This window comes from Branchiostoma lanceolatum, chromosome 17, assembly GCF_035083965.1.
Source record: "Branchiostoma lanceolatum isolate klBraLanc5 chromosome 17, klBraLanc5.hap2, whole genome shotgun sequence".
Lineage (NCBI taxonomy): Eukaryota > Metazoa > Chordata > Leptocardii > Amphioxiformes > Branchiostomatidae > Branchiostoma > Branchiostoma lanceolatum.
In genome coordinates, this window is record NC_089738.1 from 10,695,958 (window position 1) to 10,710,341 (window position 14,384).

General features: G+C 41.2%; 2 protein-coding genes across 3 annotated transcripts; both read right to left on the reverse strand.

Moving 5' to 3' along the window:
• Positions 1-69: 69 nt before the first annotated feature.
• On the reverse strand, positions 70-8,431 carry LOC136422418 (interaptin-like). Of its 2 annotated transcripts, none has more exons than XM_066410189.1 (3): positions 8,159-8,431; positions 5,630-6,394; positions 70-1,911 (listed from the first exon to the last, which is right to left on the reverse strand). In XM_066410189.1, the coding sequence occupies exons 1-3, from the start codon at positions 8,214-8,216 to the stop codon at positions 1,640-1,642; spliced, it is 1,095 nt and encodes a 364-aa protein (XP_066266286.1). In that variant the 5' UTR covers positions 8,217-8,431; the 3' UTR covers positions 70-1,639. The 2 variants fall into 2 exon arrangements, 1 of the variants encoding a protein (XP_066266286.1); XR_010753620.1 differs by lacking the exons at positions 5,630-6,394; positions 8,159-8,431 and adding exons at positions 2,199-2,411; positions 2,789-2,859 and having other exon boundaries at positions 1,802-1,911.
• Positions 8,432-9,594: 1,163 nt separating this feature from the next.
• LOC136423455 (uncharacterized) lies at positions 9,595-13,848 on the reverse strand. The gene is made up of 6 exons (XM_066411602.1): positions 13,671-13,848; positions 12,832-12,961; positions 12,565-12,633; positions 12,175-12,270; positions 11,050-11,331; positions 9,595-10,849 (listed from the first exon to the last, which is right to left on the reverse strand). Exons 2-6 carry the CDS (start codon positions 12,887-12,889, stop codon positions 10,578-10,580), a joined length of 777 nt encoding a protein of 258 aa, XP_066267699.1. The 5' UTR covers positions 12,890-12,961; positions 13,671-13,848; the 3' UTR covers positions 9,595-10,577.
• Positions 13,849-14,384: the final 536 nt, after the last annotated feature.

Consider the following 14,384-nt stretch of genomic DNA (forward strand, 5'->3'; position numbering starts at 1 on the left):
GGATTGGCTTCAATCGTCACAGTCGAGACAAATTGCGTACGAGCAGAAACTTCAAAGCTTCATTTCATACTGAATATTGCTTCAAAGTAAATATCATTTCAATCATCTCTGACTGTATACATGTATGTAGGGCTTATTATGTATATCAATCATGTAGGCATATGTTGGAGAAAAACTGCTTGTTTAACAGATTTCTACATTGTCATCGACTGAAGTAAGAAATGCGTCTTAGATGAATATTGTTCAGCACACCACGTTTTATTTAACATCAAACTGTTATACCTTATTTTGGTGTCATGCATGTCTTGTGTATTGTTTTGTTTATAAAACCAATAAAAAATGATTGAAAAAAAAACATCAAACTGTTCCATGATCGATAATGGCAGACCTAGATTGTTAACCTGATAGAGAATTGAGAAGCTATGTAAAATCTAATTCTTTACCTATTAAACCGAAATGAAACTTATATATTTCCTATTGAACGTTATGCTTAACGGTTACTCGTGCACATCATATATGTTCTGATCATTAGCCCATGTTTTGTTTTGATTTTAAATTCGCAATTCACAACTAGCGATGAACATGTTTGGCTACCTACTGTTAAACCAAGACCGTAATATACCATCAGTTCAGTCGAAAGTGAAAAAAAAGATTACGAGATATATTTCTCCAAACTTTTTTATTCAGAACTGAACTCTAATGGTAAAAACGAAAATCAAGGAAACAAACTAAGAACGTATAGAAAGTTCAAACACACATACGAAAGAGAAGAGTAGTATTTAAATATTCCAAATTTTAGCCATCGCTGAGCCATGGCTAAATTAAGAATTAGTGATCACCCCTTACAAATCGAAGTAGGTAGATACAACCGGACTCCTCCGAACGACAGACTTTGTACACGCTGTAACTACAACCGTATAGAAAATGAAGTTCATTTTGTGTTAGAGTGTACGTTATACAGGGACATACGTAATTCTTTTATTGGTGCCCTGAATTTAGATGCACGGTATAAACAGTCAGTAAAAGACGAACTATTTGTATATATAATAACATCCTCTGACAACATTAAACAACAAAAACTCTGTGAATTCGTACACACCTTTTTTAAGAAGAGGGAAGAGACATGTCAATGATAGCATAGCATTGTATGTTTGATTATTGTGTAATCGATAGATACAGTATAGCATAGATTTAGTTGCTTTAATTATTTCACTTTTTAAGAACGCTTCATGAAATTTTTAAACGATTCGCTACACTGAATACATTTCATGTGATATTGAAACTACTGCATTTAGTCCATGTGAGCAGGAACGTGCAAATAACGATCATTGTCATTGTAATTATGGGAAAGGGAGACGCAGTAATATCACGGGCTAAATAGGATAAGAACCAGATACAATTGTATATGCAGAGCTCAAAATTTGCTATTACTAGGCAATGGACCAATCCTGGCTGTCCATCAAAATTACCGATTGAGCCAAGAAGTGATCGAGTTGATGCTGGTTTTACAAATGTTTGCTTCTCTATGCATTTTGTTTATAGGTATTGACGGAAGTAGGCTGTGCTGTGAGATCGGTGTTTGGAGGTGCTACACACATGAAGGAGTTTGAATTCTCCTTGCATCCATGTATGAACCACCTCATGCACAGGCCATCCAGTAGACACTGGCATAGTACACCCTTGACGTATCCCAGGTGAAAATACGCACCGTCAGGCCTGTTGTCGATTTAGAAGTTACTTGGCTTCTGACTCGCGTGTTTATACCATAATAAGTGTCCAGATACGAAAACCCGATCGTGACCACGGGAGTTGTCCGGAAGGGCTTGCTGAACCTCGCAGTGCTGTCATGGTAGCGATTTCCCGATCCGCTGCCGAGAGCAAGGTGAGGTGTAGACAACACGCCGGATTCACCTAAGGAGATACAATTTGTGGTACCCAATTTGTCGCCATTGAGCATGAAATTCAACTTTAAGCAAAAATCATAAGTAAACCATATGAATTGATTAATGAATAGGAATTGCATCAGAAAAACAAGTACGAACAGAAAAAAAAGTTTTTTTATTCAACTCCGAAATGCAGACTTAATTAAAAGGAAATTTCTCACACACTACCGTGACACGATGCTTTCTCTGCGGGACTTAATTGATGCTAGTAGTAACATGATCAAAATGCTTTGTTTATAAGTAACTATAACGTACAGCGTTCGATGTAGTTTCTCTGTTCCAAAGCTTGGATCCTTGTGTCTTTAGCTGTCATCTCTGTTTTGAGCTGTTGTATTTCGGTCTGGATCTGTTGGTTCTCTGCTGTTGTCTCGTTCTGAAGCTGGTTTATCTCGTCGTGAAGTTGCCGGATACTTTGGTCTTTCGCCGTCAACTGTTGATAGATCTGGCCGATGATGTTTATGAGGGAAGCTGGATTGAAGAAGAAGGGCACATCAAATCATTAATAGTACCGGGTGTATTTAGGGCTAGCTGTACTAGCCTATAGAATTATGTTGTTTGCAAAGCTGCTTCTGGGTGGTTGGGACATCCCATAACCCTTATCTAATTCGAAAATGATGACCAGAGCAAACCACTTGGGGACCCAAAATCTAATCATACTGAGTTGTTGCCTGCCACATCCTACCAACACACCAAAATATAAACCTAATCCATCAATGCCCTTCTTCAGTTATATTGGTGACCAAAAAACACACAGACACGCAAACGCTGCCTGAAATGTATAGTATTATGATAAGATATTCACACACTTCTATAACTTAATCGACCTCAGATGAAATTACAAGTACCTGAGGCTTCATAATTAGTCAGCAATTAATCCTGACACTGAGAGCTAAGGTTTCACAGATTCACTCAAGTGGACTTGCCATCAGCTCCATTCGCCCTTGTCTGCGAAAGTTGCTCCACGGCGATTTTGAGCTGCGTCAGCTCTGCTTTAAGTGAGTCGTCATTCCCATAGCTCACCACCGGACTATACGTCACACATTTTTCCTCTAACGGTGGTTTCCAGACCGGCTGGGCAGAGCACAGGGACACAAATGTCACAAGGAACGCTGAGAGACGTCGACAAGAAGAAGGCGACACCATGGCGTTAAAACGCTTCTCCGTGCGCGAAAAACTGCCCACAAGGAGTGAACAGAAGTTGAAGCGTTATTCAATACCGTGTCATTGTGTTCTCTTAGTAATCCATACGACTGACGTCCAGGTCAAAACAATACACAGGGAAAAATTAGATTTTGCGTCGCAAGCTGGAAGAACAAACTGTATAATGGCGACCAGGAAAAGGTTCCGCTACATGAAATTTAAATTATCAATGATATTTGATTGAATAATTAGTTGATAGAAAACTCATATAATATGTCATTACAACAAGATTGGCATGTTAAAAAAATTCAGTGTGAGTTTGATTTATGTGTATGTTTACGAATCTGCTATAGGTGCACGTGATGTATGAATTTTCTTCTTGTCAACAAGGATCGAGTGCTTGTCAAAGTTATCGTAGGAAGGTCCCTGTTGTAAGAAATGGAGAAAGGTTATGTCGGTCTTCTTAAAAGGTCCGCCAGTATCGGTATATCCTCTCACAGCGTTCAGGAGCGGTACGGTTCTTACAGGGTAGGATCAGGGTAAATTCCAACTTTCAAGACCGTGCCAAGACCAGTGTTAAATATCCGTGTAGAGGTAGTAATTACATCGTACAATGTCATGGCCATCAGTCTATCAATAGATCACATGAAGCTTTTAGATAAAACAAGATTATTTACCAGTAGTCTTGATGTATCCTTTATTTGCTGGTGACGTACAGCTAACTTCATGACAGTTGAGCAAATTAAGAAATGATTGTGATCTGAAGACCACATTGAACTTTCCACCTTCACTAGAAAAGACACACAAAAATTTCAATAAGGAGGCCATTAACATTCATATAATTTCAAAAGTTGTATCACAGCGTCAAGAAATCTGCAAAAGCACAGATTTTGTTCTTTAAAATCTCTAACTGTCATGCTTTATATTAGTATAGCATGGTTCAGTCTTTCAATATAGATAATATAGATGGATGAAGAGTTGTGCTGTAGACAATTTCAACAAACTATGCAGAAGTATGAATGTGTTTATTCCTCTATACTGCTTTTGAATATCATGGCATGTTGGTGAGAAAAGGGATATTAAAACTTGAGTTTCTTTAAACATGGTTTAGCTAACAATTGGCTCTTAGTTGTGATTATGTAGTCTGCTTTCCTATAAATATACAGATGCTGTTTTCTTATGTGTTATATAGGTAAACACATGTTCCAGGTGAAGGTTATACTGAAGCCGTTGCTCAAAATATATGTTAGTAGATACAAGATATATAAAAGAAAACTAATGCATTTTTCATTTTTCTATGACTAAACAGTACATAATGCCATGTACTAACAATAAAATTGTATCTTACGGTAAAAGAAACGTTTACCACTGCTGCTCATCGTCATTGCAATTGTGACGCTCCCCGAACATTTCTTGTTCAATGAAGTGGTGTTTTAATTGAGGTCTAGATCTGTTACTAAATATACTGGATTATATACTATAGAGTCGCATCGATATCGGTAGCAGCTACCAAGCTACGCTTGTCACAGTTGAAATCGATAGTAGGGGGTGGATAAGTAGCGTGAAAATTAAACCTCGAAGCTTTAATTACTGTGTGTTGTTAGCCACAAGGACAGGGAAGTATGTGTAACGTTACATGTACGTCACCTGAAACGCAGGCTGGGAAAATGTGCAATCTGTGCCTCATGTCATATACTGTGCTGGGAATGTTTGCTGGGAAAAAAACACGGGCCTGTTCTCATGATAGTAGTATGGTAACGTATATGAAACAGAGCAACAGTCAACCAGTGCAATATGTTTGTATGTAGATTTCCTGTTCTTCTTTTTTGTGGTTTTGGGCATTTTTAGGCAACAATTACATTTTGGGCTCCTGTGCCCTGGCGATCGAGTTGATGCGTGTTTGCTGTCTTTTGCTTTTAATGTCGACATTTGGACGGAATAAGGCGGTGCTGTGAGACTTTTTTTGGAGATGTTACATTTGTCGAGGAGTTTCAATGTTCCTTGGACCCATCTCATGCACAAGCCATCCAGTAGACGCCCGCAACATGCAACTTTGTGTCTGCCCAGGTGCCAATACGCACCGTCAGGCCTGTTGTCGATTTAGACATTATGTCGCTTGTGACTCGCGTGTTTATAACATGATAAATGTCCAGCTGCATTAAGCCGATCGTGACCACGGGTGTGGTCCGGAAGGGCTTGCTGAACGTTGCGGTCATGTCTTGGTAGCGGCTACCTAATCCGGAGTCGAGAACGTTGTAAGGATTCACCTAAAGAGATACAATTTATCAACATTGAGCATGAAATTCAACCTTAAGATAAACTCAAAAGTGCAGCATTTAAATCAATTTTAAGGAAAGAAATTGTTGCAGAGAAAATCACGAACGGAAAAGGTACTTTTTTTATTCAACTCCAAAATGCAGAGCAGAGTTAGAATGAAGGAATTCCACATGCAATTTTGTAACAGGATATGTACGCATGTTAACTCTACTCGATTCATTTGAATGTTACATTTCAAAACTCGCTTGGATATGAGTAATATAACGTACAGCGTTCGATGTAGTTTCTCTGTTCCAAAGCCTGGATCCTTTGATCTTTAGCCGCCTTTTCTGCCTGAAGCTGATCTATGTCGTCCTGCTGTTGTTGGATCCTTTTGTCCTTAGCTGTCATCCCTGTTTTGAGCTGTTGTATCTCAGCCTGGGTCCGTTGGCCCTCGGCTGTTGTCTCCTTCTGACGCTGTAGTATATCGTCCTGCTGTTGTTGGATCCTTTTGTCCTTAGCTGTCATCTCTGTTTTCAGCTGTTGTATCTCAGCCTGTGTCCGTTGGCCCTCGGCTGTTGTCTCCTTCTGACGCTGTAGTATATCGTCCTGCTGTTGTTGGATATTTTTGTCCTTAGCTGTCATCTCTGTTTTGAGCTGTTGTATCTCAGCCTGGGTCCGTTTGCCCTCGGCTGTTGTCTCCTTCTGACGCTGTAGTACATCGTGCTGCTGTTGTTGGATATTTTTGTCCTTAGCTGCCATCACTGTTTGGAGCTGATGTATCTCAGTCAGAATCCTTTGGCTGTCGACTGTTGTCTCCTTCTGAAGTTGCTTCATCTCGTCCTGTAGTTGTTGGATCCTTTTGTCTCTAGCTGCCATTCCTGTTTCGAGCTGTTTTTTCTCAGTCTGGGTCCTTTGACTGTGAGTTGTTGTCTCCCTCTGAAGTCGGTGTATCTCCTCCCGCAGTTGTTGGATACTTTGGTCTTGAGCCGCCATCTCTGTCTGCAACTGTTGAAAGATCTTGTCCATGACGGCGTTTAAGGGGGAGGCTGGATCTGGACAGAATACTAGTTAGTAGTACATGATACCTGTCTGGACCCATTACTGCAGTTGATACCTAATATCAGTAATAAAGGCAGCTGGTAGGGTACAAACGCCGGTAAGGTTTTTCAAAATCACTGTTGCGGAGATATGCATAGGTGCCTGCACATGATCAGTACGTCTACTTATGGACTAGACCTTCATGTAGCTAACTACAAAGTCGGAGTACGTGTTGAAGTTTGGTAAGACCAAGAAGATACAGACTGAAACATTTGCATCAGTTTGACGCCTCCCCGAATTCAGTGCGGAGGTTGACGAGCGAACTTGTCGAGAACACGGCCTTTGGAACTCTTAGATTATTCATCGTAAAATACGACATGTGATAAGATGCCGCCACATATATATGGAAGAATATCTATTAGACTCCCTCTAAAACGCAGCTACGCCATGTCTTTGCCTTTAAAGTTGGAGAATCGTAGCTAAAATGACGCTGCAACGTTCATCCAGTCGCCCCGCCCTCTTTACCAATCACCTGATGAAGGCAGCCTAGGCATGCTCAACACGATAAAGTTAGCGGGTAGAGCACCGAGGATTCCAGAAATTTTAACCCTGTCGACTAAAAAAAAAAATAAATACTGTTCCCATTTGATCTTCAATACTGCCGCCAAAAACAACGTTGAAAAAAACAGAAAGGAAGCCGAAAGCGAAAATGTGTAATCACAGGCGGACGTATATGTGCCGCCGTTTCGTTTGTTGGTTGCAGGTTGATCTTTCTGTATTTTGAGATTTTTTTATGGATATATATATATATTGTTTTGAGCGTGTTTGTGTGCGTGTTTGCGTGCATGTTTGTGTTTGTGTCCAGATGCTTGTAGTCAGCATAACTCAAGAACGTCTGGATGGAGTGTAAAGATATGTGATAGGTGGGTAGATGTTGGGAGAACAAAGGTCAAGTTCGTTTTTGAGCCCCCTGGTATGTGACTCTGGAACTGCATTGGCGTTTTTGTCAAAATCTTCCAAGGAGAATACCTGAACAAAGGAACGACAGATTTCCGTGTTATTTAATATGCAGGTAGCTTAGACAGAGATGTACATAATGAAGTGCAAATTATGCAAATTGAGACTTAATTTGCATATGTAATCTATATTTCCATTCTAGGCATGTTGTGGCAGCTGGCACCTGTTAGTTTCGAAACTGGGACAAGTATTCCCCAGGGGCCCACAGCTAGGGATATACAACTGTTCTAATCTAGTCTCTACCAGACTAACTACACTGGCTACATAAAAAGGGGAAATTATCCACCATGTGGTTCGGAGGGGAAATATTGCATCATATTGGCCTTCCCGCAGACTGCCGTGTCCTGGTCTCTATAATCATTCCGCCTCTTGCCGAATTCGACGATCCAGTATATGTGCCCTCGTATAAAGGTCTGGCACGGGCTAGTCCTACTCCCAACGGCCATTGCGCCGAGCTATATCTCCGTGACAAGAACACGGAAGTAACAACTGATGCGTGTCGCGCGGACAACACTGTATGTGTCGTTCCAACAAAAACACAGGAGAACTGTGTGCTAAGTGCATGATTGTCGATCCTCTTTCAGTGGACCGAGTACTTTTTTAGTGTACAAAGCAACAACGATTTCAACAAAAACTAATTAAGTGGCCTATTGCCCATATAGCTAGAGTACACAATGTAATAACGTTACAGTATTCACGAGTCTGACGACCTACATTCTGTAAATATATCCTGAGATCTATATGATCATGACGTTCCTTACTTTGCAGAAAAGTTCCACACAGAACGATCACGAGCAAGATGTAAACTGGCGTCTCCATGGTGATGATGGTTTATGGACAGACCAACCTGACGACTACCAGTTACTACGGTGACGACGTTGACTGGACCGGTGTAGAGCCAAATCCTTGAGCTGCCAAATACGTGAGGGGTCAGGTACTGCGCCTGCGTGCAGTTAGGGCTGGGCAGTCGATGGGGACAGGGCAAGATTCAAATTGAGGATTAGGGTTAAGATTAGGGCTAGGGTTATGATTAGGATAAGGAAAGGGGTTTGGGCTAGAGTAAGAGTTATGATTAGGGTTAGGGATAGAATTATGCTTGAAAATTACCACGTCCCACGAATGTTTTGCACTTAAAGTACTCCTCTCACGTATATACTGGAATTCCCCAAACGTGTCGTGCAGTAGCTGACCTCTCACGTATTTAGCAAGCTCAGAAATTTGGCATGACACTGGCTTTTATGTGTTAACTTTGACCTCTGACCTGTGACCATGACGTCTGAACATCGGAAGGTTACTCAAGTTCGTCCAAGTTCTTTCCAGTTCTTATCAATAATAGGTACAGAATTGGCACGGTCGTGAATCTAGCTTTGATTATCTTGCCAAGATTACTTTATGTTTCTGTACATGTGAACTGAAACGTGCATGCCTAGTGGCACAGCACATAGCGTGTTTTGTAGCATGATTTTGGTACACATAGCGCTACTACTACTACTTGAATTTCCCCATTCCTGAAACGATCACAGCATATATTAGACTTTGACGATGTTTATCTACTATGCAGCATCCTCTCAAAACGGTCAGTAGTCACTTACCCGGGCACGAAATGGCCCCGGATCCCGGTGGATACGTACAGAGATTCCTCCGGAAATATTCCAAAGCCCGTGCGGATTTAGTCGGATCCGTCAGTATCCGTCAGTATCCGCCAAAAATACAGAAAAATCCCTGTACGTATTCGCCGGGATCCGAGGCCATTTCGTGCAGTGGTACCGTTCTTGTATGGTAGGCTAAGATACATTAATTCCAACTTCTGAAACCGTACCAAATGCAAGACCTGTGTTAAAATCTATCTAGAGGCAGAAGCTACATTGTACAATGTCATGGCCTTCAGTTTATTTTTTGTGATGTATATTTTAGATAGACCAAGATGATTTGTCGTTAGTTTTTAAGCATCCTTTCTTCGCTAGTAATGTACAGTTAACTTTGACAGTTGAGACAATTAGGAAATGAATCTTCGGCCAGGATACTGTAAAAGGTAACACAAATGCCTCAAATTGTACCATGCATGTCCAATTACTTCCTCTGGGTCTTATTGTATCTATATATAGATATAGATTGTGATCTGAGGACCACATTGAACTTTCCACCTTCTCTTTCACCAGAAAAGACACATTAAACAAATGTCAATAAGGAGTCCATGAAACGTTATACCAACTTTGTTCTGCTTTTTTATAGTTGTATCACAGCGTCAGAAATCTGCAAAAGTATTTTGCTCCTTAACTCTTTACAATGCTATGTTAATGCAAAGCATAACATAACAGTTAAAAAAAATTGTTCAGTATATGAATATAGATGATATAGATGGATACAGAGTTGAACGGTAGACAGTAATAACAAACCTTGGAGGTATATATAAAATGTGTTCTTCTTGTTCGGTATGGTTCAAGAGGTCTATTCCTGTACTGCTTTTGACCAACGTTTGATAGCATGTTGGGGAGAAAAAGGATAGAAAGGTTTCGACAGTTTTGCTCAAAAAAATACATAGACGTAAATGCATGGTAGGTAGAAGAAGAAATTTCTTGCTAAGAATAAACAGAACCGAATGGTAAAAGATACATATGAATACACTGGTACGTAGAAGAAGCCATTTTTCTATACATCAACACTTACTGGTTGCTAAAAAGATACATAAGAATAAAATAGCAAATACTTGGTGTGTGGAAGAAGACGTTTGTTTTTATGAATAAACAATACATGGTGTCAGGTACTAACGTTAGTTGGAAAAGTTTGCTCTTAGTAAGCAGTAAAAAAATTTACGATTACTAGTCATCACCATTGCAACGCTCCTGGAACAGTTCTTGTTCATTGGGTTTCTATTATTATTAAGTTCTGTAACTACTATACTGGCGGGGTTTTGGTCAAAAGGACACTCTCAGAACGAATGAGTTGTAACAAAAAAAGCATCAGCAAGGATTTTACAAGTTTTGTGAGCAAAAGCTTTGGCATTAATGGACCAGTGCTAGCTGTCCATCTAAGTTAGCGATTAAACCAATGAGTCGATGCAGGCTTGACAAATGTTTGCTGCTGTATGTCTCTTATCTTGAATTTCTAAGCTTTGGGGGTAGGCGGCGCTGTGAGATCGGATCGGAGGTGTTACATACATGCATCCATGTATGAACCATCTCAAGCACAGGCCATCCAGTAGACACTGGCACGGTACACCCTTGACGCATCCCAGGTGCCAATACGCACCGTCAGGCCTGTTGTTGACTTAGACCTTACTTGGCTTGTGACTCGCGTGTTTACACCATTATAAGTGTCCAGATACGTGAAGCCGATCGTGACCACGGGAGTTGTCCGGAAGGGCTCGCTGAACGTTGCGGTCATGTCTCGGTTACGGGCACCTTTTCCTTGGCTGAGAGCGCCGTACGGTGTAGACAGCACGCCGGATTCACCTAAAGAGATGCAATTTGTCTACTTTGAGCATCAACTGTACGGGAAGGAAATGCAGCAGAAAAAAAGCACGAACAGAACATATATTTTGATTCATCTCTCAAATGCATAATTAGAAAAAGAGGAATTTTGTAACAGGATGCTAGACTCGTTTGATTGTAAAATTTCACAACTGTCTTGGATATAAGTAAATATAACCTACAGCGTTCGATGTAGTTTCTCTGTTCCAACGCATTGATCCTTCGTTGTTTAGATGCCTCTTCTCTCTGAAGCTGACGTATGTCGTCCTGCTGTTGTTCGTCCCTCGCTGCCATCTCCGTTTTCAGCTGCTGTATCTCAGTCTGGGTCCGTTGGTTCTCGGCTGTGGTCTCCTTTTGAAGCTGGTTCATCTCGTCCCGTAGTTGTTGAATCATTTGGTCTTTGGACGTCATCTCTGTCTTCAACTGTACAAAGATCTGGTCGATGATGGCGTTTAGAGAAGAGGCTGGAACGAAACCGAGTGGCATACTGTTATCAGTACAGGGTAGGCTTGGAGCTACCTGATACCTTACATCACAGAGGTGCTGGGACAAGGTCACCGTGGGTTTTTTTAAGCTGGATTATCTCGTCCCTCAGTTGTTGGATACTTTGATCTTTCGCCGCCATCTCTGTTTGCAACTGTTGAAACAGCGACATCTGGCGGAATATGGCGTTTAGGGCTGGACCAAAACGGAAAGCAACGTTTCGGAAACAACCGTTAGAAAACCTATCCATGCACGAAATATTTCAAATTGTTGTAAATTTCTTTTTTTTTTGTCTTGTGTCATTGATGATGCAAATTTGATAAGGCTGTAACTAGCATAATCTATTTCAAACGACTCCCTTCTCCACCAAAATCATATAAATTGCATGTGTGAAAGTCCTCTCCGTTCGCGGAATTAGATGTTTACCTCTCATTATAAATTATGCAAATACTTCAGTTCGGGAAAAGCTGCGGGGGGGGGGGGGGTGCTAAACATACACCACTTGCTTCCTGCCCCAAGAGCTCTCTACCACTCAAAAAGCACGACCATAGCTTGTCCAGATCAGGAGGTATCGAAACCGGAAGATTCCGCTGCAGTACCGTAACAGGCCACAAGGAGGCCCAAAATCTAATGATTTTGATGTCTCATCAAAAAATCTAATAATTTTGATGTCTCATCGAGGTCCACCCACATTCCAAATATCAAGACAATCCACCCAGGTCTTCTCGAGTTATGCTGTTCATCCATCTACATACATATAAACATACATACATACAAACGCTGCCAAAAGCTTAACCCTCTTAGCGAAGGTAAAAAATACATACCAGCCGTCAATAAACCGCTGGGCTCATCTTGGTTGTTGCCATTCTCGCTACCCGCCTCTGCAGTGCAGACGCCACCGGGTTCTGCACAGTCTGTACCTTCACGAGAGAACACGAAAACAAGCACTAGTTATCTCTTTTGAAACATCTTCTCAGTCACAGAAGAAATCTTAGGAGAATTTTTGTTATAAAATGGACAAGTAGGAACGTGGGATTTGACTCAAATTCTGAGTTTGAATAGTTTTGAAGTGTGAACGGAAAAAACTGAGTGAACTGGTCAAATTTCTATATGCCAAGATGTAGGTAATGATCTTTTAAACAGCTTCTTGTCTGTGAAGATAACGACGGACTACTCTATCAAGGCACAATAGCTTTCAATCAATAGTGCCTGACCTGTACGTTGTGAAGAGGAATAGTCTTCGGCATCTGGTTGGGCTCCATCTCGCAGGGTGCTGCCAAAGGCTGAAGAAATGATGGAACATAATGGTGGAACATAATGGTGGAACATAATGGTGGAACATAATGGTGGAACACAACACCTTGAAGTGGCCTTTTATGTCTACGTGATGACCATTGAGTAACAACAGACTTATTTACGACCCTTATCGTAATTGTAATTCGATCGTGACCTGGCCTATGAGATCTGTATACGTGTCTTACCTTGCGGAAAAGCTCCACACAGAACAATCAAGACCAAGATGTAAGCTTGTGTCTCCATGGTAACGCTGTGTGATGGACAGTTCAGTAGACTGACTTCAATTTCCAGTCGGTTCAAACTGGAGTTTATATCCTGAGTTGTTCAAAATAATGAACTTAAAGTGGTTATGAGAGCAAATACCGACATCCCACAAAACCCCATTTAGAGAGTACACACTTCCTGTCTAGTCTTCTGTGAAAATTGCTGACTCATGGCCATCTTTTCAATTTTCCACACATGATGTTTGTGATCTTTGGTCGTCTGTAGTTTACATGACCATTTGATTTGATGATGGTGAGTGATGTAGCGCGGTGAAATCCGACATTTCAACCGAAGACTCTGAGCCGTTATCAATCATTGCCCTACCTGACCGTGAACTTTCAATAACGACCTCCATTTTCCATTTAATCTTATGTCAAGATTGTTAGATACTTCTCAGAGGTAAATACAATAGCAAGAGAGTGATAGCACCGTCTAACTTTCCGCTAAAAGCAAAGCAACGTCGACGTCTGGAGAACGCGTCAAGATTTTCACAGCAAACGTCTGGTTTTCTTGACATATTGGGATTCTAAAATGCTTGACCGTTTCTTACTTCTTGGACATCGCTGCTACCATGGTCGTGAGTCGTATAAATGTGCTGCTACAAGCTTCATTGCTGACATGGAATTTTTGTTGTTACGTATTGGATACGATGAATGGAAAAAATGTATTAGGTAGGAGCCCTACAATGTTAAAACAAAAACAAGCCTGCCCAATGACTGCCCTGGTAATTAAAGATAAAGAAAGCATGAAGCGCACCAACCTGTATGTCAGTATAGCTAGTCGACGTTGAGAATTGAACCACGCTGTCACTGGCTCTATCTCGAACACTGGAAACTTGTGAAACAGTCCTGGCCTTTTATACTTGCTCTATCAGTGAACTTGGCACTGCACACTGGCGGATATACAACGCCAGCTGCCTCATCGCTCTGTCAATGTGAAAGTAATATAACACACAGTATTCACACGCGACCTTAAGGAAATGGCTGTCAACACCAATCTTTCTGTGGGAATGCCATTGGCCAACAAACCAATTCGACCCCTCTCTGCTGCCAAAATGAAAGCTTTTGAGCAAGCGTCAGCTCTTTTGGACGTTTCTTCGTAGCTAGCCGGCAGTGGCAACAAGGAAACTTCCTGTTTTGTCAGAATGTGCTTGCTATCGCACATTTTCTGCCAGTATGGACAAAATGCAGGACTGATAGTGCCTGAGTGAAACCAGAAAAATGCTTCAGAAACGTCCAGAAAAAAGTTAAGTTTCCCCATGTCATACTTCTTGGTCCGTCTCTTGTCTACACTGCAATAATCACGTGTATCCCATCCTTCCTTCAGGTCAACGTGTCACACACACACACACACACACACACACACACACACACACACACACACACACACACACACACATACACACACACACACACACACACACACATATATACACACACACACACACACACACACATACACACACAGCTTCTGC